The following is a 25,021-nucleotide window of genomic DNA, read 5'->3' on the forward strand; positions in this document are numbered from 1 at the left end:
AGTAAGAATATAATTTTGGTGAACCTTAGGAACATTGAATTGATTAATTATGCATCTATTGTGCTTCATTTCTTGCAGAACAATGGGCTTCCTGCACTAGTCACTCTAAAGAAGGGCTTGGTGGCATTAGCGAGGCAGTGGATGAAGTTCATAGTTGTCACCCCAGCTTTCAAAGGAGTTACTTTATTGCTCAGGCCAGCACAACTGCCAAAGCCCCAGCCAATGACCCAGGCTCACCTTCAAGCTTGTGGTTTGGATAATGGAGGCGCCATACAAAGTGACACAAGTGCAGATGGAGCAGAATTTGAATTTGATGCTGGTAATTAAATACATTTTATTCTGCACATGGTCTGCAGTTATTTCGTTGTATGTTTAAAGTTATTTTTAAATGCATGCATGTGTAAAGCTTAAGTATTCTAATTATCAATCTGTATCAAATATTAAATTTAAATTAAAATGATGCATCGGTGTCAATATTCGAGCATACAGCATGATGTTTGATATCACAGAATGCTGGTTCATAAGATATTTGCAAAAAGATGTAGTTCTGGCAGTCTATTATATTGTTATTCATTTACAACATCTCATAGTTTCTGATACTTTAAAGTTCACTCCCTCTTGCTAACAGAACATATTTATAGTCATTTCAAATTGAATTCTATTACTAATTTTTAAAAAAATGATCTATCTTAATAATAGCTGAATGCTTGAATCACTTGCCGTACTCTTGCACTTTAGAGCTTTGTTTGATATGGCATAGAAAATTTATTTTTTTATAAAATATACCACACTAACAACAATTGAGTATTATTTAGATGATCTCATGGTGTAAAACAACTGTGGGCCAAGTGCTGGATAATAGGATTAGTCTTGATTGATTGTTAATAGCTGGCACTGAGATGATGGGCCACCAAGCCTGTTTCTATGCTGTATGACTTAAAAATTCTGTAACTCTCAGTGAAAATGTTGGTAAATAGCATGTTCCATGTAGCTGGGAATACAATTTACAATATATTCTTGGCACCATATGTCGTCATGGTGTACAACTTTTTTCAGTGGATTATATTGATGGTCAGAATCACCACTGAGGGATATTTACATTAAACTTGCTTTATTTTGAACATAACCAGGTACTGACATTTATCAGTCATGCATATAATGACATGAAGTTTCATAACAGTTTAATTTTTGTTCAGATTGTTACCAAGCAACAGGTCCATGTTTCCTCATTTAAAATGCAGGACATCGTAATTGATATTTTGGTGTTTGAACATATAATTTCCTTTGAATTGTTTTTGAAGTCAGTTTAGGAGACTCAATAATAGTCTGAGTTTTTGATCGAACCAGGATTTTTATTGCTCATCTTTAAATATTCATTGATTTTAAAATGAAGCATTCTGTTAGCAATGACCTTGTCCCCATTCCAACCTCACTCCTTCGGAACGCTCTGCTCTCCACTCCCTCCGCACTAATCCTAACATTATTATTAAACCCGCTGATAAAGGGGGTGCTGTTGTAGTCTGGCGTACTGACCTCTACCTTGCCGAGGCACAGCGACAACTCGCGGATACCTCCTCTTATTTACCCCTTGATCGTGACCCCACTAAGGAGCACCAGGCCATTGTCTCCCACACTATCAACGACTTTATCCGCTCAGGGGATCTCCCATCCACTGCTACCAACCTTATAGTTCCCACACCCTGCACTTCCCGTTTCTACCTCCTACCCAAGATCCACAAACCTGCCTGTCCCGGCCGACCTATTGTCTCAGCTTGCTCCTGCCCCACCGAACTCGTTTCTGCATACCTCGACACTGTTTTATCACCCCTTGTTCAATCCCTTCCGACCTATGTTCGTGACACTTCTCACGCTCTTAAACTTTTCGATGATTTTAAGTTCCCTGGCCCCCACCGCTTTATTTTCACCATGGATGTCCAGTCCCTATATACTTCCATCCCCCATCAGGAAGGTCTCAAAGCTCTACGCTTCTTTTTGGATTCCAGACCTAATCAGTTCCCCTCTACCACCACTCTGCTCCGTCTAGCAGAATTAGTCCTTACTCTTAATAATTTCTCCTTTTGCTCCTCCCATTTCCTCCAAACTAAAGGTGTAGCTATGGGCACCCGTATGGGTCCTAGCTATGCCTGCCTTTTTGTTGGGTTTGTGGAACAATCTATGTTCCGTGCCTATTCTGGTATCTGTCCCCCACTTTTCCTTCGCTACATCGACGACTGCATTGGCGCTGCTTCCTGCACGCATGCAGAACTCGTTGACTTTATTAACTTTGCCTCCAACTTTCACCCTGCCCTCAAGTTTACCTGGTCCATTTCCGACACCTCCCTCCCCTTTCTAGATCTTTCTGTCTCTGTCTCTGGAGACAGCTTATCCACTGATGTCTACTATAAGCCTACTGACTCTCACAGCTATCTGGACTATTCCTCTTCTCACCCTGTCTCTTGCAAAAACGCCATCCCCTTCTCGCAATTCCTCCGTCTCCGCCGCATCTGCTCTCAGGATGAGGCTTTTCATTCTAGGACAAGGGAGATGTCTTCATTTTTTAAAGAAAGGGGCTTCCCTTCCTCCACTATCAACTCTGCTCTTAAACGCATCTCCCCCATTTCACGTACATCTGCTCTCACTCCATCCTCCCACCACCCCACTAGGAATAGGGTTCCCCTGGTCCTCACCTACCACCCCACCAGCCTCCGGGTCCAACATATTATTCTCCGTAACTTCCGCCACCTCCAACGGGATCCCACCACTAAGCATATCTTTCCCGCCCCCCCCCTCTCTGCATTCCGCAGGGATCGCTCCCTACACAACTCCCTTGTCCATTCGTCCCCCCCATCCCTCCCCACTGATCTCCCTCCTGGCACTTATCCGTGTAAGCGGAACAAGTGCTACACATGCCCTTACACTTCCTCCCTTACCACCATTCAGGGCCCCAAACAGTCCTTCCAGGTGAGGCATCACTTCACCTGTGAGTCGACTGGGGTGATATACTGCGTCCGGTGCTCCCGATGTGGCCTTTTATATATTGGTGAGACCCGACGCAGACTGGGAGATCGCTTTGCTGAACATCTACGCTCTGTCCGCCAGAGAAAGCAGGATCTCCCAGTGGCCACACATTTTAATTCCACATCCCATTCCCATTCTGACATGTCTATCCACGGCCTCCTCTACTGTAAAGATGAAGCCACACTCAGGTTGGAGGAACAACACCTTATATTCCGTATGGGTAGCTCCAACCTGATGGCATGAACATTGACTTCTCTAACTTCCGCTAGGCCCCACCTCCCCCTCGTACCCCATCTGTTACTCTTTTTTATGCACACATTCTTTCTCTCACTCTCCTTTTTCTCCCTCTGTCCCTCTGAATATACCTCTTGCCCATCCTCTGGGTCACCCCCCCCCCCCGTCTTTCTTCCCGGACCTCCTGTCCCATGATCCTCTCGTATCCCCTTCTGCCTATCACCTGTCCAGCTCTCGGCTCCATCCCTCCCCCTCCTGTCTTCTCCTATCATTTTGCATCTCCCCCTCCCCCTCCAGCTTTCAAATCCCTTACTCACTCTTCCTTCAGTTAGTCCTGACGAAGGGTCTCGGCCTGAAACGTCGACTGCGCCTCTTCCTATAGATGCTGCCTGGCCTGCTGCGTTCACCAGCAACTTTGATGTGTGTTGCTTGAATTTCCAGCATCTGCAGAATTCCTGTTGTTTTTATTCTGTTAGCAATGTTTGCTTTAAATATTTCTTACTTCCTTCCTTTATCTCCCTTAAATATTACATTCAGCCCCAGTATCTTAGGCTTATTTTTAATAAATAATTATCCAGTTCTTCATTTGAGATATTAATTTCCCATGGAAAACATCAACCTATTTGCAATTATAATTTGTGAACAAAGCTGATATTTTCTGATGTTTACAAACTTTTTATAGGAAATTTACTTCTCTCCATTTACTGGATGCAAAAGCAGGAAATATATATGGTGTTATGTTTATTGTCATAATCTCTGGTTTTTATGAAGCACGCAAAAGATGTAAGTTATTGTGATTTATGTTTTTAATTTGTAGTAGAAATTCTAAAGTTAATTGCAATTAAGATCTTGAAAAAAATACTATGCAAAGAGATGTCAAGTAATCAACACACCTTGTATTTAATGGTGTATTTTGGATTTTGGACCAGTTAGCTGTTTGATCACAAAGAAATCTTGGGTATCCAATTTAGGTATGGAAAAGATTCAACTTTAACAACTTCTGTTTGCCTGATTTTCTGTAAACATCATCTCCTCTAAACCTTGACCCTGTCAATCTTCAGATGAGTTTTTTGAACTTAGTCCAGCAAGTTTACATATAAATTGACATGTGAGTTAGGGGCCACCATATTTGCACAGGTCTACTGGAACTTAACAAACTAAAACAAAGCAATTTATGCCAGCAGACCAAACTGCTACTAACCTAGTAGGATCAGCTGCTTGCATATTCTCCATGCACACGTTGAAGAGTCTGGAATCAATGTATGACAGCCACTGAGGTCTCAAGGTTTGCCAAAGAATGGCAGCTCCTGTGCCCTGGTAACTGTGTTGGAGGCTTCAAGAGAACACTGCAGTAATTAACAACCTCCTTACTCAGTATAATAGGCTAGAAGAAAAATGCCTATTGGGAGATTAAGATCTAGACTCCACTAGTGTGTTAAAAGTAGTTTGTCTGTGCAGCCCCAAATGGTTTGGGATCTAAATACACAAGTGGATGTTCAGTTACTACACCTAGAGGTCTGGAAAGTTCCATTTCAATTTCTGTTCTCTGCTGACCTCTGCTGATTGATTGATCCTGACTAGAAAGGCATCCTAAGGCCTTACCCTATTGAGTTGTACTCATATAGATGTAGGATTCAGATTTGTTCTCTATTGGTAAGATAAGTGCTTTTTAAAAAAACTTATGTTCCTTACTAAAAATGTGCCTAAGCACATTTTGCTAATGTTACAGCAGGGGACTGAGTAATAGTCGTCCCTCCCTTCTCTTTGATTTCCATGTCTTCAAAGTAGAAGTTTAAAGTAGAGAAGGAGATCAAATCCCAACAAAACTGACATCCTCTTCTGCTGGATTCAGTATCTAATTGAGGGAGCTAAGGGGGGGGGGGCATATTACCTCTCAGTTTGCATATACATCTAATTCTCATTCTTTTGAGTGATAGTAAAGTAAATTTAGATAAATTCACAAACAAGAGAAAATCTGCAGATACTGGAAATCCAGGCAACACACACAAAATGCTGAAGGAACTCAGCAGGCCAGGCACCATCTATGGAAAAATGTATAGTCGATGTTTTGGGCCAAGACCCTTTGGCAGGACTGAACAATAAATAATTTTTTTTGTTTTTCTTTATGTATCTTTATTTTAGTTCATTTGCAGTGCATTAAGATATTTGAAAGTTTATAACCTGCTTGAAATGGTTTGATGTTTCTTGTTCATTAGAAACATTTAGAAAATAATAGGCTTTTGAGGGAAAAGCGCAGTCAACTGCAGAGATTTCATGGGGGGGCTGGAGGACACTTTGATTTCGCTGCTTTATGGCCAGTCATGCATGTAGTATGCCCTCCACCATGGGATTGCTGCAGGCCTCCAGTTTGACCAATCCTCCAGGTCCTCATACAGTAACTCCGGTTGGGGTACGATCCAACCCAATAAAATTGACCAAGATGTTGTATAGCTCAAGTCCTACATGGTCAAGAGGTTCTGTCGTTTTTGTTCAAACCAAACTTGGAATGGAGAAAATATGTATACCAGATGGGGTAGTTTGAATATTTCAGAAACTGCTGATCTCCTGGTATTTTCACACAATAATCTTTACAGTTTGCAAAGAATGGTGAGAAAAACAAACAAAAAAATCCAATGGGCAGCAGTTCTGTGGGTGAAAACGCCTTGTTAATAAGAGGTCAGAGAAGGACAGCCCGACTGGTGCAGCTGATAGGAAGGTGACAGTACCTCAACCATGCATTACTGTAGGGGTGTGCAAGAGACCATCTTTGAATGCATACCACATCACACCTTGAAGTGGATAGACTATAGCAGTAGAAGACCACATACATAGACTCAGTGGTCACTTTATGAGGTACAAGTGTACCTAATAAAGTGGCTACTGAGTGCATCGAAATGACCTGGGATGAAAATAAAGATCAGTGTATTAGTAAGTTTGCAGACCATACAAAAGTTGGTGATGTTGTGGGTGGCATAGAAGACTGGCAAGGATCTTGGTAATGTTGATGGCATAGAAGACTGGCAAGGATGTTGGTGATGTTGTGGATGGCATAGAAGACTGCCAAGGGATGAAGCAGGATATAATAAAGTTGGAGGTATGGGAGGAGAAATGACAGATGGATTTCGGCCTGGCCAAATGTGAAGTGTTGCATCTCCTCTTTGCTGACACTCAACACTAGCACACCTCAAAGATGTGTCCTTAGCCCACTGCTCTACTCTCTCTATGACTGTGTGGCCAGCCACAGCTCAAGCAGCATCTATAAATTTGCCCATGACACAAATATTGGCAGAATTTTAGATGGTGACGAGGAGGCATACAAGCGTGACCTAGATCAGCTGCTTGAGTAGTGTCACAACAGTAACCTTGCACTCAATCTCAGTAAGTCCAAGCAATTAATTGTGATCTTCAGGAAAAGAAGTCAAGGGAACACACAAACAAGAGAAAATCTGCAGATGCTGGAAATCCAAGTAACACACACAAATGCAAGAAGAACTCAGCAGGCCAGGGAATAAACATCAGTCCTCTTTGAGGGATCAGCAGCATAAAGGGTGAGCAGTTTCAAGTTCCTGGGTGTCAGCATCTCTGAAAATCTATCCTGGGCCCAACATACTGTTATAATTACTACGAAGGCACGACAGCAGCTATATTTCATTAGAAGCTTGAGGGAGACTTGGTATGTCACCAAAGACACTTGCAAATTTCTACAAATGTACTGTGGAGAACATTCTAACGCGTTGCATCACCGTATGATGTGGAGGCACTGCACGGGATTGGGAAAAGCTACAGAAAATTGTAAACTCAACCAGCTCTGTCATGAGTCCTAGCCTTCCCCAGCATCGAGAACTCCTTTAAAAGGCAATTCCTGAAAAAGATGGCATCCATCATTAAGGACCTCCATACCCAGGACATGCCCTCTTCTTATTGCTACCAGCAAGAAGAGGTGCAGGAGGATGAAGCCACACACCCAACGATTCAGGAACAATTTCTTCCCCTACACCATCAGATTTCTGAATGAGTAATAAATCCATGGGAACTAACTCACTGTTGTTTCTCCTTTGTTTTTGCACTACTTATTTAGTTTATATTTTATATACTGTAGTAATTATAACTTATGTTTTTTTTATTTTGTACTGCTGCTGGAAAACAATAAATTTCACAAAATATGCCAGTGATATTAAATCTGATTCTGATTCAGAGACCAGAGGTAAAAGGACAGTGCACTTTTCATGGCAAGACCCTGAGCAGTGTTGATATGCAGAGTGATACTGGGGTCCAAGTCGCTAACTCCCTGAAAATGGCTACACAGGTGGATAGTGTGGTAAAGAAGGCATATTGAATGCTTGCCTTTATTAGTCAAGGGACTGAGTTCAACAGTCCAAAAGTTACGCTGTAGTTGTATGATATTCTAACAATGTCACATCTGGAGAATTGCATTCAGTTTTGGTTGCCAATTACAGAAAGGATGTTGAGGCTTTGGAGAGGGGTAGAAGGGGTTTATCAAGATGTTAGATGGATTAGAAATTATGTGCTAACAATGAGGTTAGGCAGACTTCAGTTGTTTTCTCTGCAACAATGGAGGCTGAGGGGGACATCTGATAGAGGTTTATAATATTTTGAGAGGCATAGAGAGACAGCCAGTACTTTTTCCCAGTGTTGAAATGTCTAATACCAGAGGGCATGCATTTAAAGATGAGAGAGGGCAAATTCCAAGGAGGTTTGAGGGGCAAGTATTTTTTGTAGGGAGTGGTGGGTGCATGGAATGCACTGTAGGTGTGGTGGTGGAGGCAAAAATGCAGTAAAGGCATTCATGAGGTCTTAGATAGGCATATGAATGTACAAAAGAAAGAATATGGACATGTGTAGGCAGAAGAGATGAGTCTAGTTGGATACTTGCTTACTAATTAGTTTGGCTTAACACCATTGGTCAGACGGCGTGTTCCTGTGCTGTACTATTACTTTTTTTTGAGAAATTTTGATGAAGCTTGGGGTTCAAACCCACAGTTCCCTACAAATGGCAACAGGGTCTAATAGAGGTTGATGGATCAAGATGTTGAATATAAAAGTTGGTTTGTGACATTGCGACTTTGCAACACAGTGTTTGGGCTGCACTTGCAATATTGTGTACATATCTGGTTGCCACACCATAGGAAGGATGTGGTTGTGCTGGAGAGGGGATTTGAGGACTGGAGTTATGGAAGGAGTTTGAGCTTTTTTACCCAGGGTGAGGGATATCAAATGCAAGAGGGCATAAATTTATGCTGAAATGGAAGTAGCTTTGAAGGGAATTTAGAGCAAAGTTTTTTTTTAAAAGAGTACAAGTACGGCTGATAGAGGAGATGGCAGAATCAGATACGATCATATTATTTAAGCGCTCAAGTGAAAAGACATGGATCTAAGACAAGTAAATGAGATTAGTATAAATAGGCTCAAAAATACATTAATGTGGTGGGCCCAGTAGCCTGTTTCTGTATTGCATGACTTTATAATTGTCTGGGGTTTTGTGAATATACCAGATTAAAGTTCAAGCAAGAACCAGGCTTCATTTCTCATTATAAATGTAAATAAGTTCAAGAAGCTTGCAATTAGCCTTCAGTTAACAAGCAGTAAACTTAAAGTTAAAAACAGAGACTAAGAGATTGCATATGCAAGACAGTGGTGTTTTGTTAATGAACTGGCATTGAACTAGGGAACATGACCAAGCTATTTGCTCCATTGTGACTTGCGTGCAAACTGACAGGTTGATGGTTGTTGTCAATTAACACATCAAAGATGATCACAGTCAATCAATAGTTTTTGTGAACTCAGAGACAGCCTGACAACATTAATTTTAAGTGCCTGGCTCTCTCTCGTCCATGGTTTTAGGATATTTGTGTTAATTAGTTTCTCCCAAAGGTGTTTGGACCTTCAGAGGTGTCTTATGAATTACAATGTGCTTCCACTCAGTATTTCAAAGGAACCATTTGCCAACCCAAAGTATTGAAGTAAACAATGTCAATGTAGTTATTGAAATTGTATTGAAACACCTGCTGTTACCATTGATCCTTAGGGTATAAAAATATGATGTACCTTTGAGTTTGTAAGCCTCTACCAGAGTGCCTCCAGAATGATGCCTGCTGCCAGCAAACAATGCAATCAAGGAAGACATCCTGCAGATGGTTCACAAGACTACTTCTGCTTTTTTTGAAAAGTCTTCTTTTTCTTTCAAATGTGGTTCGAAAGCTTTAAAAGGGTCAAAGGTTAATTTATTATCAAAGTATACAACACTGAAATTCTTCTCCAAGTAGCCACAAAACCAAGAAAGGAAACCCTCCGCATTCACCTCAATGTTTCAGTCTCCCTCATGGCTTTAATCAGTGAACAGTGGAAGCTTTGATTGGCGAAATGGAGTTGAATATCAGCTCATGTCCTGTCCTGTGGTCTCCTTGCCACGAGGCTCGCGCTCGCTGCCTCTGCCTCCTGGAATCCTCTCGAAGACTGCAAAGTGCTGGATCACCCAAACAATCTCCAAACTGCAAATAACAGGCTCCAACTGTTCCAGAAACGCACTCGAGGAAAAACAGACGTAAAAGACATAAAAGAAATGAAATGAAGATGTCGACCATGGGAGCATTGCACGCAGGTGCCATTGTGACCAGAAATCTATTATATTCTGCTACTGTGATCTGCATTTTGATGGTGTGTTTTCAGGACGATTGAGCGATCTGCTGGTTTGCTGTCTCTGAGGGTGTCGGTAAGGTTTCGAGCAAAGTATGTGGCCTCGAGGCGAAGAAACCTGGAAACAGAGTTTGAGGTCACAGTCAACTCCATTTCTTGCCATCTCGCTGATTAAATCATTGAAGAAGATTGAAATCATCGAGGCACGAGCAGTAGGTGAGTGGGTGTTTAGCGTCGTCTACCAGCCTCTTGCTCGCTGCTTCCAGAGGAGGGTGTCTGTGTGTGATGATCCCTCTCTCCCTTGATGCTGTCAGAGGATGGTGCCAAAGACGGTCTTCGGCAAGGTTTAATCGATACAGTTTGTGGATTGGACTGTAGTTCAGGTTATGTGTTTCTGGTCTCTGGTTGCTCCATTTTTTTGTGCGATTTTGATTAGAGTGGCCTGCAAATAAAGAATAACACAGCACTAGGTTGAACTGAGCTGAACTTAATATGCCTGGACTCTTTTGATGACTTTCATGGGTTGATGTTTTACATCCATATTTTTTTCTCTTAAGTCATTTATGACATTTGCTTTTTTGTACATGGGACAATGGTTTGAGTGGGTTCCATACTTTTCTTGATTTTGTGGCTGTCTGTGGGAAGACAGATCTCAGGACTATATACTGCATACATACAGAACTTTGATAATAAATGTACTTTGAATCTTTGCTTGTTCCGATAAAGACTTTTATATCTCCAGCTTCAATATTTCTCTGGTGACTTCAGCCCTGGTCTCTCTAGCTGCCATTCTGACAGCTAATACTGGGATAACCTTTCCTGTTTGTGGGTACTTTTCCACATGTCAACTCCCTGGTCCAGCGCTCCCAATTTACCTCATCTTCCTCAGCAGTTACTCCCATGACTACTCTCCAGTGAGCACCCACCTGCTGGGCCTTATTCTAGTCCCTCTCAGTCTGCCCAGATCCCTGATGAATTCATTCCTGTAATGTTCTAATTATTCTGCCTGTTGTTCATCTCTCTCCTAACTGTTCCTTCAATTTGTCTAGCTCTACTTGTGCACTGCCTCACTGTTCCATGTATTCATTACTTTTTTTCTGTAGATCTGCTATTTGTACACTGTGTGATTCCAGACACTTTGTTCTCTCTTGCGAATATTCATGATATAGAATGACTGCTGCTTGATCTCCCCTCCTCTTTGATAGGTTTTTCCACAACTGCCAATGATACTCTAGGCTCCTGGTCTTAACCCACCCAGCTTTGTCCATTCCCTGTTCAACCTTCTCAAGTTTATGGAGCATATACTCTGTGAGTTGTGCCATCTTCATAATTGAGCCTGTGATGTTGCTGTATCCCTTTGATGTAGAAAATTAAATATTGCCTGTCGTACGCTTTGATTGTCATGTTTTACCACACAGTATCTCCCACACTACTCAGATGTTCTCAGTAGCCACGCTAGGCCTGATCTGTTGCCCACAAGCATACACACTCTCTGGAATCCCGAGCAGACAGTAGCCACCTTTTGCAACTGGTGGCTCTGTCTCAACAAACAACCCTGTGCTGTTGGTCAGCTGGTCCCTGACACAAAACACAGAAACATACACAAACTTTTACATCTGTCAGATCAGATCTTTGTCATGTTCTTTGATGCTCTGTGATCTCATGGTTGTTGACCTAAACAGATCTAAGTATGGGTACCACCCTTTTTTAAAAAAAATACTCACTCCCTTCGACTGCTAAAGTCACTGGACACAATGTGGGTCACGAACATATCCCAGCTGACCATCCAAATATTGTGACTGTGATTGAAGTCACTGGAGAGACAATGAAGCTGGTGATGTAGGAGTTTTTATTAAGAAAAAGCAGGCATCATTCTGGAGGCTCACAAACCAAAAGGTACATCACATTTTTACACCCCTAGGATCAAAGGTAACAGTACATCATCCAATACGGTTTCAATATCCACAATGACATTGTTTACTTCAATGCTTTGGGTGGACAGATGGTTCCTTTGGGATACATAGTGGAAGCACATTATAATCGATCAGACACCTCTGAAGGTGCAAAGGCCTTCGGGAGAAAATAATTAACGTAAATATTCTAAGACATTTGGATGACAGTGAGCCAGACACCCAAAATCAATGTTGTCAGGGCTGTCTCTGTGTACACAAATACGGTAAGTACATAAACTATTGATTGCCTGTTCCTGTGACCATGTTTGATATGAAAGTGACAACATCTTCCTGGTCTGTCAGCTTGCACTCAAGTCATAATGATGCAAATAACAGCCACGTAGCCTGATTTGATGCAAGCCAATTAACGCATCCCATTTTCTTAATGTTTGGCTCTTGCATATGCAATCTCTTAGTCTGTGGAGCAGCCTGTGCTTTTAACTTCAATTTACTGCCTGCAATTGACAAAAAACTGATGGCTAATTGCAGGCTTCCTGAGTTTATTTACATTTACAACAAGAAATGAAGCCTGATTCTTTTCTGAATTACTATCTAGTTTATTTGCATAATCCAGAATACTCCTTAACAATAATAACAGATTAGTTTTATGAACTGTGGGCCCCAGAATTTAACCCTGATGTAGTTTAGTTAGGTGTAACTGCTTAGATGTGATTTTCTCCAGTCTGCTGTTCTTTGTTGCAGCTACAGTGAGTGAACACACTATGCTTTTGGAGAGCAGTCGTCCACCAGGAGGTGGAACAACCTCTGGACCAGTAACTGGCTCTGATATCATGAGAAAGTTATCCAAAACAAATACTCATGCACATGAATCCACTCTTAAGATAAAAGTAAGTACAAAATAAAAGTTGCTTGTAATTTAACAAGGTGTCTATTCCCTATGTTTATTTATTAAGAATGATGTGCTATCTTAATTTTATTTTTATTTCTACTAAGTGTAATTCACTTTCAAACCTATTTTGGCATTTAAAATTATGCACTGCAGTATAATATTTTAAGTCCAGTGGTTATGGAAAGACAGACAAACTGCAAACCATAATCTTAGTCCCTTCCAAATAATATTCAGAATTTCTTTACAGCATAAATTATTTTGTTTATTATACCAATAATCTCTTAATTTAGCTTTTAGATTGTAGGTGTAAATATAGTTTTCAGGGTGAAAATTTTTTTCATTAATCCTGGAGTACTGTTTTCTTTTACACCAAAATGACATTTATAAACAAATGGCCACCAAGTGGTGTGCATTTTAGACCAAAAGACCGTAAGACATAGGAGCAGAAATAGGCCATCTGGCCCATTGATTCTGCTCCGCCATTCAATCATGGCTGATCCTTTTTTTTCTCCTCCTCAACCCCAGTTCCTGGCATTCTCCCTGTAACCCTTGATACCATGTCCAATCAGGAGCCTATCAATTTCTGCCTTAAATACACCCAACGACCTGGGCTCCACAGCTGCAGGTGGCAACAAATTCCACAAATTCACCACCCTTTGGCTAAAGAAATTTCTCTGCATCTCTGTTTTGAAAGGGCGCCCCTCTATCCTGAGGCTGTGTCCTCTTGTCCTAGACTCTCCCACTGCGGTAGCATCCTTTCCACATCTACTCTGTCTAGGCCTTTCAACATTCGAAAGGTTTCAATGAGATTCCCCCCTCATCCTTCTGAATTCTAGCGAGTACAGACCCAAAGCCATCAAACGTTCCTCGTATGATAACCCTTTCATTCCTGGAATCATCCTTGTGAACCTCCTCTGGACCCTCTCCAACGCCAGCACAACTTTTCTAAGATGAGGGGCCCAAAACTGTTCACAATACTCAAGGTGAGGCCTCACCAGTGCTTTATAAAGCCTCAGCATTACATCCTTACTCTTGTATTCTAGACCTGTTGAAATGAATGCTAACGTGGCATTTGCTTTCCTCAACACCGACTCGAGCTGCAAGTTAACCTTTAGGGTGTACTGCACAAGGACCCCCAAGTCCCTCTGCATCTCAGATTTTGTGATCACTGTTTCCTAAGGGCTCCCTAATCGCCTCTGGTTCATTACATAACACCCAATCTAGTATAGCTGATCCTCTATTAGGCTCAACGACAAACTGCTCTAAAAAGCCATCTCTTAGGCATTCAACAAGGCACTCTCTTGAGATCCATTACCAATCTGATTTTCCCAGTTGACCTGCATGTTAAAATCTCCCATGACTATCCTAACATTGCCCTTTTGACTCGCCTTATCTATTTCCTTTTGTAATATGTGGTCCACCTTCCAGCCACTGTTGGGAGGTCTGTATATAACTGCCATCAACGTCTTTTTACCCTTGCAGTTTCTTAACTCAACCTACAAGGATTCAACATCTTCCGATCCTATATCACATCTTTCTAGAGATTTGGTGCCATTCTTTACCAGTAGAGCCACACCACCCCCTCTGCCTACCTCCTATCCCCCTAATATTATATGTAACCTAGGACATTCGGCCATCTACCACCATCCTTCAGCCATGATTCCATAACAACTGAAGATCAACAAGATCATCCAGCTTATTTCTTTTACTACGTGCATTTAGATTCAACTTGAGTACTGTGTTTGCTGTCCTTCCTGATTCTGCATCTCTAATGTTTTGATACTCAGCCTGATGGCTTCAACTAAGTCCCATGACCTGCCTGCCCTTCCTGACAGTCTGACTGCATGCAATCTTTACTTTTTTACCATCTGTCCTATCCTGAGTCCCTTCACTCCAGTTCCCAACCCCCTGCCAAATTAGTTTAAACCCTTCCCTACAGCTCTAACAAACATGCCCGTGAAAATATTGGGCCCCCTTGGATTCAGGTGCAACTCATCATTTTTGAACAGGTCATACCTCCCCCAGAGGAGATCCCAATGATCCAAGAACCTGAAGCCCTGCCTCCTACACCAGCTTCACGGCCATGCGTTTATCTGCCAAATCATCCTGTTTCTACCCTTACTGGCGTGTAGCACAAGCAGCAATCCAGAAATTACTACCTGGGAGGTCCTGCTTCTCAGCCTTCTACCTAGCTCTCTAAATTCTCTTTTCAGGACCTCATTGCTTTTCCTTCCTATGTCATTGGTACCAGTATGTATCTGGCTGCTCCCCCTCCCTCTCCAAAATGTTGTGGACACGATCTAAGATATCCCTGACCCTGACACTTGGGAGGCAACATTCTATCTGAGTGTCCCATTCACATCCACAGAATCTCCTGTCTGTTCCCCTCACTATTTTGTTACTAAAAGTTTTTGTTATGTATTTATTTGCAAACTTCAAAATTAATTTAATAAGTTATCAACATATCTTCCAACATCTGCTAGCTCTGGTAGTTGTTGATGCTGATTGGAAAAAAGCTTAATGATCAAACAGACAAATGAATATATTGATTCAGTATTTGCTGATAGCCAGAAACTGCCCATGCTTGTTCCTCACTTGTATTTCAATTGCATTGTATATTAAGTGAAGCCAGTATGATCATCTTCAACGAGGCCTCAAAGAGCGTTCACCTTCCAAATGTAACATTAGGTGAGAGGTGTTTTGGAGGGGCAGAGGTCTGGTGATTACGAGTGGAGTAGGTGCAGAACATGTTGCCCACACAAAAAAGGAGAAAAGCACTTGGACAGCTATCTCACATCACTCAAAGTTTGGTTATTTATTTATGAATGAGCGTAGCCATTGTTCCTAAATTTGCTGCAGGTTCCTTACAAAAAAAATTGTAGTGTGGTAGTGAGAAATTGGCAGAATTTGTATTCCCCTGCTGAACTCTGTGAGGATTGCAGTGGTCAGGTGTAATTTCAGAATCATCAAAGAATAGCTGCCAAATAGCAGAGGATTGCCATTGAGTCCTGAATTTTCTGGGTTATGTGAGATAATCCTGTCTGTTTTAAATAGACTATAATCATTTATCCATTGGGCAGTCAATTCCATTTTGTTTCTGAGAGCTAACCATGAACTCTCACAATGCGCTGGAGGAACTCAGCAGGTCAGTCAGCATCAGTTGAAAAGATTAGTTGACGTTTCGGGCCAAAACCCTTCGTCAGGACTGAAGGAAGAACTTTGGGGAGGGATTGAAGAATGCTGGTCGTTGAAAAAAACAGTAATTTGAAAGACAAAGGGGTGGGGGAGGGGAAGCAGGGAGGTGATTGGCAGGAGAACAATGCGCAGTAGTAGAAGGAGGCGGAACTATGAGGGAAGTGATGTGAAATAGGGATAGAGGAAGGGAGGGGGAGGGAATTACTGGAAGTTGGAGAATTCTATGTTCATACCAAGGGGCTGGAGACTACCTAGACGGTATATGAGGTGTTGCTCCTCCAACCTGAGTTTAGCCTCATCATGGCAGTAGAGGAGGCCATGTATGGACATATCTGAATGGGAATGGGAATCAGAGTTGAAGTGGGTGGCTACCGAGAGATCCTGTCTGTTGTGGCGGACAGAGTGGAGGTGCTCGACGAAGCAGTCCCCCAATCTGCGTCGGGTTTCACCGATGTAGAGGAGGCCACACCGGGAGCACCGGATGCAATAGATGACCCCAACAGATTCGCAAGTGAAGTGTTGCCTCACCTGGAAGGACTGTTTGGGGCCCTGAATAGTAGCAAGAGAGGAGGTGTAGGGACAGGTGTAGCATTTACGCTTACAGGGATAAGTGCCGGGTGGGAGATCCGTGGGGATGGACGTGCGGATAAGTGAGTTGCGGAGGGATCGATCCCTGCGGAAAGTGGAGAGGGGTGGAGAGGGAAAGATGTGCTTAGTGGTGGGGTCCTGTTGAAGGTGGCAGAAGTTGCGGAGGATAATGTGCTGGATCCGGAGGCTGGTGGGGTGGTAGGTGAGGACAAGGGGAGCTCTCTGACACCTCCTCTTACTTACTCCTGGAACAGGACCCCACCAAAAAACATCAAACCATTGTCTCCTGCACAATCACTGCCCTTATCAACTCCGGAGACCTTCCATCCTCAGCTGCTAAACTCATTATTCCCATACCCCATATCGTTTGGTTTTACCTCCTCCCAAAGATACACAAGCCTGACTGTCCCAGTAGACCCACAGTTTCTGCCTGCTCCTGGCCCACCGAATGTGTATCTGCCTGCCTGGACTCCATTTTGTCACCCATAGTTCAGTCCCTCCCCACCTACATCCGGGATACATCCCATGCCCTCCACCTCTTCCATAACTTCCAGTTCCCCGGTCCCAACCGCTTCATTTTTACTATGGATGTCCAATCCTTATACACCTCCATTCCCCATCAAGAAGGCCTCAAAGCCCTCCACTACTTCCTGGATAATAGACCTCACCAGTTCCCCACCACCACTACCCTCCTCCGGTTGGCGGAACTGGTTCTCACACTTAATAACTTCTCTTTTGGCTCTTCTCACTTTCTTCAGACTAAGGGTGTAGCTATGGGAGCTCGCATGGGACCCGGCTATGCCTGCCTCTTCGTTGGTTATGTGGAACAGTCTGTGCTCCAAACCTATTCTGGTACTGCTCCCCAACTTTTCCTTCGATACATTGATGACTACATTGGTGCTGCTTCCTGCACCCATGCTGAGCTCGTCAATTTCATCGACTTTACTTAAAACTTCCACCCAGCCCTCAAATTCACTTGGTCTATCTCTGACACTTCTCTCCCCTTTCTCAATGTCTCGGTCTCCATCTCTGGAGACAGACTGTCCACTGACATCTTCTACAAGCCCACTGACTCTCATAACTACCTCGGCTATACCTCTTCCCACCCCGCCACATGCAAAAATGCCATTCCCTATTCCCAGTTCCTCCGTCTCCACCGCATCTGCTCCCAGTATGAGGCTTTCCATTCCAGGACATCTCAAATGTCCTCTTTCTTTAAGGATCATGGTTTCCCTTCTGCGGTGATCAATGATGCCCTCACCCGCATCTCCTCCATTTCCCGCACTTCGGCCCTCACCCCATCTTCCCGCCACCACAACAGGGACAGAATTCTCCTTGTCCTCACCTACCACCCCACCAGCCTCCGGATCCAGCACATTATCCTCCGCAACTTCCGCCACCTTCAACAGGACCCCACCACTAGGCACATCTTTCCCTCTCCACCCCCTCCGCTTTCCGCAGGGATCGATCCCTCCGCGACTCACTTATCCACACGTCCATCCCCACGGATCTCCCACCCGGCACTTATCCTTGTAAGCGTAAGTGCTACACCTGTCCCTATACCTCCTCTCTTGCCACCATTCAGGGCCCCAAACAGTCCTTCCAGTTGAGGCAACACTTCACTTGCAAATCTGTTGGGGTCATCTATTGCATCCGGTGCTCCCGGTGCGACCTCCTCTACATCGGTGAAACCTGACGCAGATTGGGGGACCGCTTCGTCGAGCACCTCCACTCCGTCTGCCACAACAGACAGGATCTCCCGGTAGCCACCCACTTCAACTCTGCTTCCCATTCCCATTCAGATATGTCCATACATGGCCTCCTCTACTGCCATGATGAGGCTAAACTCAGGTTGGAGGAGCAACACCTCATATACCGTCTAGGTAATCTCCAGCCCCTTGGTATGAACATAGAATTCTCCTAGTTCCGCCTCCTTCTACTTGGCATTGTTCTCCTGCCAATCACCTCCCTGCTTCCCCTCCCCCACCCCTTTGTCTTTCAAATTACTGTTTTTTTCAACGACCAGCTTTCTTCAAACCGTCCCCAAAGTTCTTCCTTCAGTCCTGACGAAGGGTTTCGGCCTGAAACGTCGACTAATCTTTTCAACTGATGCTGACTGACCTGCTGAGTTCCTCCAGCGCATTGTGAGTGTTCCTTTGACAACAGCATCTGCAGATTATTTTGTGTTAACCATGAACTACCAAGCTATGATATGCAAAGTCTATTTAATTTGAAAATATTAAAATTTCTGCAGCATGTTTATAGATCTATTGTACAGGAAGTGAAATGCATAAGAAAAGTCAAAATTAAATCTATCCCATTATCTAAGCTTTCAAAGTATTCCAACTTCTTTCTATGCTTGTCATACAGGGTGTTCATCCTTACCAATCTCTCAGCTACACCAGTGGAGATACAGTAGCAGACTCACCTGCCCATATTAGCCGAGCAGGACTGCCAACAAGGGAAAGTCCTAGAAAGGAAAGTCTACTGAGCTATTTGACTGGGAGCTTCCCTAGTCTTCACAATCTTCTTGAAGGAACTCCACAACGTAATGCAACAGTGATTAAAAGCAGCTCACTTACACGTCAAGGTATATTTCACATTTGTTCACATAGATCCACCTCAGAGATTGATGTTGCTGAATTATGTGCGGTCTGAAAGCTTGAATTTTTGTCTTCTTCTTAGCCTGTACATGCATACTTTGTTGTTGTTTTATGTGAAATGAAAGTGAGACATTATCATGAAAACTGTTGAAACTGACTGACCCAACTTTGGTGACTGTTATACCACAGGTCAAAATTGAAGTAATTTTCAAAAAAATGTAGTAGGTATAGCTTTCAAAACTGAATTCCAGCCCTAATTCTTAATCTTTGATCAAGAGACATAGGTGACAACAAGGCTTTGCTCCCAAATGCCTTCTATGTTCACTTTTATCGTCAAAATTTGGAGGAACCTTCATGAACTCCCACAGCCCCCGATGGCCCTGTGAGTTCAGTTTCTGAGGCCAAAGTTAGAGCATCCTTCAGGAGGGTGAACCCACAGAAAGCATCTGGCGCAGAAGGGGTAATGGGCTGAGTACTAAAGATCTGTGCTGATCAACTGGCTGGAGTATTCACTGATACCTTTAACCTCTAGCACCTCCCTGCTTCAAGCAGGCTTTGATTATACTGGTGCCCTACGAAGAAGGTGGTAATCTGCCTCAATGACTATCGTTCAGCACTTCCATGCACTGTGATAAAATACTTTGAGAGGCTGGAGATGAAACATCTCAACTCTTGCCTGAGAAGTGACTTCGATCCGCTCCAATTTGCCTCCTCACAGACAGATCCACAGCATATGCCATTTCATTGGCTTCTCACTCAAATCTGGACAGCAAAGATGCGTACTTCAGGATGCTCTGTATCGACTACAGCTGGGCATTCAATACCATCATCCCCGTAAAACTAATCAATAAGCTTTAGTACCTTTGCCTCAGGACCTCCTTGTGCAACTGGATCCTTTATTTCTTCACTTGCAGACCCCAATCAATTAGCCTTCATCAGCACAGGGCAGTGTGCTTAACCCTCTGATCTACTCGCTTTATACTTATGACTGTGAGATTAAGCACAGCTCCAATGTCATATTTAAGTTTGCTGATGACACCACTGTTGACCAAACCAAAGGTGTGACAAATCAGCATATAGGAGGGAGATTGAAAATGTGGATGAGTGGTCCCATAACAACAATCTCTCAATGTCAGCAAGACCAAGGAGATGATTATTGTTTCTTGACAGGTAGAGGAAACTAGAGGTCCATGAGCCAGTCCTCATTGGAGGATCAGAGGTGGAGAGGGTCAGCAACTTTAAACTTCTCGGTGTTATCATTTCAGAGGATCTGACCTGGGTCCAGCACAAATTGCCATTATGAAGAAAGCACAGTGGTGCCTTCCTTAGATGTTTACAAAGATTTGGCAGGTCTTCTAAAACTTTGACAAACTTCTATAGAGTCGATTGACTAGATGCATCACAGCCTGGTATGGAAAAACCTATGTCCTTGAGAGGAAAATCCTGCAAAAAGTAGTGGATACGGTCTAGTCCATCGCAGGTAAAGTCCTCCCCACCGTTAAGCATGTCTACAAGGAGTGCTGTCATAGGAAAACAACATCCATCCTGGACCTGCACCATCCAGGCCATGCTCTCTTCTCACTGCTGCCATCAGAAAGGTGATACAGGAGCCTCAGGACCCAGACCATCAGGTTCAGGAACGGTTATTATTCCTTAACCATTAGACTCTTGAACCAGTGGGGATAATTTCATTTAACTTCATTCACCCCATCACTGAACTCCCACAACCAATGCACTCACTCTTAAGGACTCTTCATCTCATGTTCTTGATATTTATTGCCTATTTATTTATTATTATTATTTGTTCTTCAACATGTTCAACAGAGTTGAGGCAATGATGCACCCCTGTTTGACCCTGGTCTCAACCTTAAAAGGTGCTGTTTCAGAGCTGCTGTTGCTGGTGACTGTTGCACTCATATCATTGTGTTAGAGCTGCAGGATCCTAAGGTATTTTTCGAGACACCTGATTTTGGCCAGTACTTGCCAAAGGGCAGGACGATTTGTAGCCCTCAGGTTCGGTCGGCAGCATAAGTCTAGGGAAGACTATCTCTGGCCCCACCAAACATGTGAAAATTTCAGGTGCAAAACCTCCTGTTAGTGTGGATGCTACATGATTTGTTCCCTTATGACAAATCAGTACCACAAAATAATGGCCAGTACACTGTAAGCAATTAAATGATTTTGCTTTATAATTCTGAATTTGACTAAAGGGTTAGTAAAGTAAAACAAAAAACAGGGCCCATTTTAATGAAACAGTCTAATGTGCACAAGTTGGAGCTCACGGCTTCCCTTCCGCTGGTCCTCCATCGATTTCCCTGGACTTCGTGCCCAATTCCAAATCCACTCCTTTCTGGTGTCTACGACATCTCCTTTCTGGCATCTTCTCTCTTTATCTCTCGCTTAACAGAAGACCTTGATCACCCGATCTCAAGCACACAACAAGAAAAACACACTCCCTTCACTGGACGGTGCACATTCCATAGCCCTCGTTATCTCCAGCCATAACCCAAACACTGCTGCTGCAGAAAAACCATCACATTAGCAGTGCTTCTACAGAAAGACCATTATATTACCTTTCCCAAGGATGTTACATTCTCTCCTCCCCCCCACCACCAAATTTAGTCTTGTCCTCATGACATTGAGATAATTTGCCAACTCTTCGTGCAAAGCACTAAATCCAACCCAGATGTATAAGACAGTGACATAGCTCCCTAAGGTGGTAGGTGCCACACTCTGTTCCCCCGGTGCTACATAGGCCAGCCTATCCAGTGGTTTTCCTGATTCTTTGAGACCTCTGTACCCCTTCATCTACTTCAGGTTCTGACCCTGTTGGGGATACTTCTGGTCTACCTGGCGAGGCCTCCCCTGGTCTATCGCTCGTGCCCCCCTATGACTTGGACCCCTCTGTTCCTTAGCTGAGCCCCACTTCATCCCTTGCAGGCTCTCACTGAAACCCAGGCTGTCCACAGATAGTCCCCACAATTTCAGCTGACTCAGCGTGAGAAGGGTTGTGAATCTCTTCCTCAATCAGTGGAGAGTTAGCAAAGGGCAGCATATACCACACCCCATTTTCCTCATCTTCTGAATCAGTATCCCATTCAGAGGCTGGGGCCTGAACAATAATTGTTTGAATTATTATTTGCATCTCAGACATGGAACTGGTTCTTTCAGCTATGTAGTTGCTGAGATATGAATTAGAAGGGAAATAGGATTGGCATAGAACTTGTATGTTATACTGTAAAGCAATTACTTTATTCTTACTGTAGAATATAGATTATACATATATACTCTGTTGTGTGTATGTGCATGTGTGTGTATGTATGTACTGTATATGTGTGTAAGTCTCATCTTCATGGGCCCTTAGCTCCCACTGGAGCATAGGCCATCGATGACCTCCCATCCCGATCATTCTCAGTTCTAAGCCAGTTGAGCCAATTTCTCGAGGGTGGACCAGGAGTGGTCCTGTCATCTGATTTTGGCCTTGACGTCTCTCCTCCATGTGTACTTTGGACGTACCTTTTTCCTTTTTCCTCTTTCCTCGAGGATTCCATTTTAATGCATGCCTGGTGATGTTGTGGGTTGGCCTCTTCAAGGTGTGACCAATCCACCTTCATTTGTGTTTTTGCATATTTGTATCTCTTTGGATTCCTGTGTTTTCCCACAGTGTCTATTTGGTTACTTTGTCAGTCCAACTGATGTTTAGGATTTTTCACAGGCACCTGTTGTTTTTGTAGTGTTTTTTTTGCTCTCTATCTTTCAGAGCCATATAGGAGCACTCTTTTAACATTTGAGTTGAAGATCTGATTTTGGTTTTCCTTGAGATAACTTTGGATGTCCGTACTTTCTTCAATGTGGGAAAACTACTCTGACCTTGTTGATCCTGGCTTTGACACCCTCATCCATTCCACCATATATACTCTCAATGCTTCCAAGCTAGACAAAGAAAGACACTTCTTCCAGGGTTGTATCTCTCATCGCTATGGGTCTATTGCTAGTGCAGTTTATCTTGATTACTTTTGTTATATCTACATTTGGCGTTTGACCTAGCATGGTGGAGTTAGTGGTCAAGAGTGTTGATTTCTCGTGCATCTTTTGGTTAGAGCATGACAGTAGGGCGATGTCATCTGTAAACTCTGGGTCATCAGGTTGCTGCCACATAGTCCACTGGATTCCATTTTTTTTTTCACTTATCTGTTTCATAATCCAGTCTATTGCCAACAGGAACAGGAAAGGAGCCACCAGATATCCCTGCTTCAGTACAGTGGTGCTTTCTGACAGGTTTCCTGTATGTATGATTTTGCATGACATGTTGATATTGGAGTTCCTGATGATATTGATAGGTTTCTGCATAATGTTTTATAAGTTTCTAAAGGGTGTTTCTACTTAAGTTATTGAAGACTTTCTTGTAGTCGAGAAAATTGACATAGAGAGAGGAATTCCATTTGATTAACTGTTCTATGATTACCTTAAGGTAGCTATTTGGTCTGTAAAGGAGCGAATTTTCCTAGCGCCTGCTTACTGGCCCCTAAATTTTGTGTCATCTGCTTGTTAAAGGCATTGCAGAATAATTCTGTTTAGCACCTTCCCTATGACAGCCATTAAGGTCATAATTCGGTAGATTTTACAGTCTCATTAGTCACCTTTCCTTAGAAGCTTGGTAATGTGACTTTCCTTGCACTCTTGTGGCATTTCTTCTTTGTCGCAGAAGTTTCAGAACAATGTGTATAGGATATCTGCTGAAGGTTTAGGGCCTGCCTTCAACACCTCTGGTAGTATGCTGTCTGGGCTAGCTGCTTTTCCTGACTTTAGTCTCTGGATTGCCTGTACGATTTCCTTCTTTGGCTTGGTACTGTTAGAGTGAGTTTTTGGGTAGATGATTCATTTACACTTAAGTGACTCTGGCCACCAGTCTTTGGATTGAGCTCACAACAATGCATTTCCTAAAAGCTGTGAATATCGGAATACTAGCCAGACACTGCGGATGGAAGTGTGAAGCTTACAGGTAGTTTAAGACAGTATTATCTATACTTTATAAATATGAATTGTCCTCTATGTTAGCACGTAAAATACCAAATAAGTGTATTGTGGATTTGACTTGCACTCCTAAAGGCTGTGAGTACCAACCCAGACATGTTGGCGTCAGGAGGAAAGGATGAATTCAGAAGGTGTGATGTTTTGTATGTAGCTTCAAAAGGAAGCATTGTCTATAACTTGGTAAATAGCGATTGCCCTTTGTGTTTAGCATATAAATATCGAGCCCACATTGGGCTAGCAGACCTTTCTACTGAAAGTGTCTCCGTCTGTATGATGCCTGCTGTACCTTGTTGTGTCGAATAAAGAAGCTGCTTTGTATCTACCAGTGACTCTGTCTCTCCGGTGATTTCATCCACGCTGCAACAGGTACAATTGACATCCAAGTGTGATGGTGCTTCTGGAATTAAAGGAGAATCTGGAGGAGGTGGTCTGTTCAGAAGCTTATTGAAAGACTACCCAATGTTGGAGCTGTTCATCTTCTTTACTTAAGACATTTCCATCTTTATCCTTCACACGAGCGTTGATTTGAATTTGCCAGCTAGTTTCTTGGTAGTATTGTATAGTTCTTTCATATTCTCATTTGCAGAGGCTGCTTCTGCTTGGGACACAAGGGTGTTGATGTACTCTCTCCTGTCCCTTGATGTTTCTCCTTACATCCTTGTGCCCTTTGTCATATTCCCTCTGTGCTTCTGCTTTCTCGTTCCTGGTCCTGGTCCTGCTTCTATTGCATTTTTCTTTTAGTTTTCTCCTCTTGTTGGTTGTTTCCATCATTCCTGGTGTAATCCCCTCTTTATGCTCAAATGTCCTTTTTCCCAGCACTTCTTCACAAGTTTCATTTATTGCCTTTTTGACAGCAGTCCATTCATCTTTGATATCAAGGCCTGGAACCGGTT

The 25,021-nt window shown here is 43.0% G+C and overlaps 1 protein-coding gene across 6 annotated transcripts in view; it reads left to right on the forward strand.

Annotated features, from left to right (window-relative positions):
• The window catches only part of kiaa1109 (KIAA1109 ortholog), a 439,747-nt gene that overhangs the window by 279,582 nt on the left and 135,144 nt on the right, over positions 1-25,021 (forward strand). For all 6 annotated transcript variants that reach the window (XM_063046524.1, XM_063046528.1, XM_063046526.1 and 3 more), the window contains 3 exons: positions 79-319; positions 12,561-12,706; positions 18,862-19,081. In XM_063046524.1, the coding sequence (XP_062902594.1) occupies positions 79-319; positions 12,561-12,706; positions 18,862-19,081 (607 nt within the window). The remainder of the gene's footprint in view (positions 1-78; positions 320-12,560; positions 12,707-18,861; positions 19,082-25,021) is intronic.

This window comes from Mobula hypostoma, chromosome 4 (genome assembly GCF_963921235.1).
Source record: "Mobula hypostoma chromosome 4, sMobHyp1.1, whole genome shotgun sequence".
Taxonomy (NCBI): Eukaryota; Metazoa; Chordata; class Chondrichthyes; order Myliobatiformes; family Myliobatidae; genus Mobula; species Mobula hypostoma.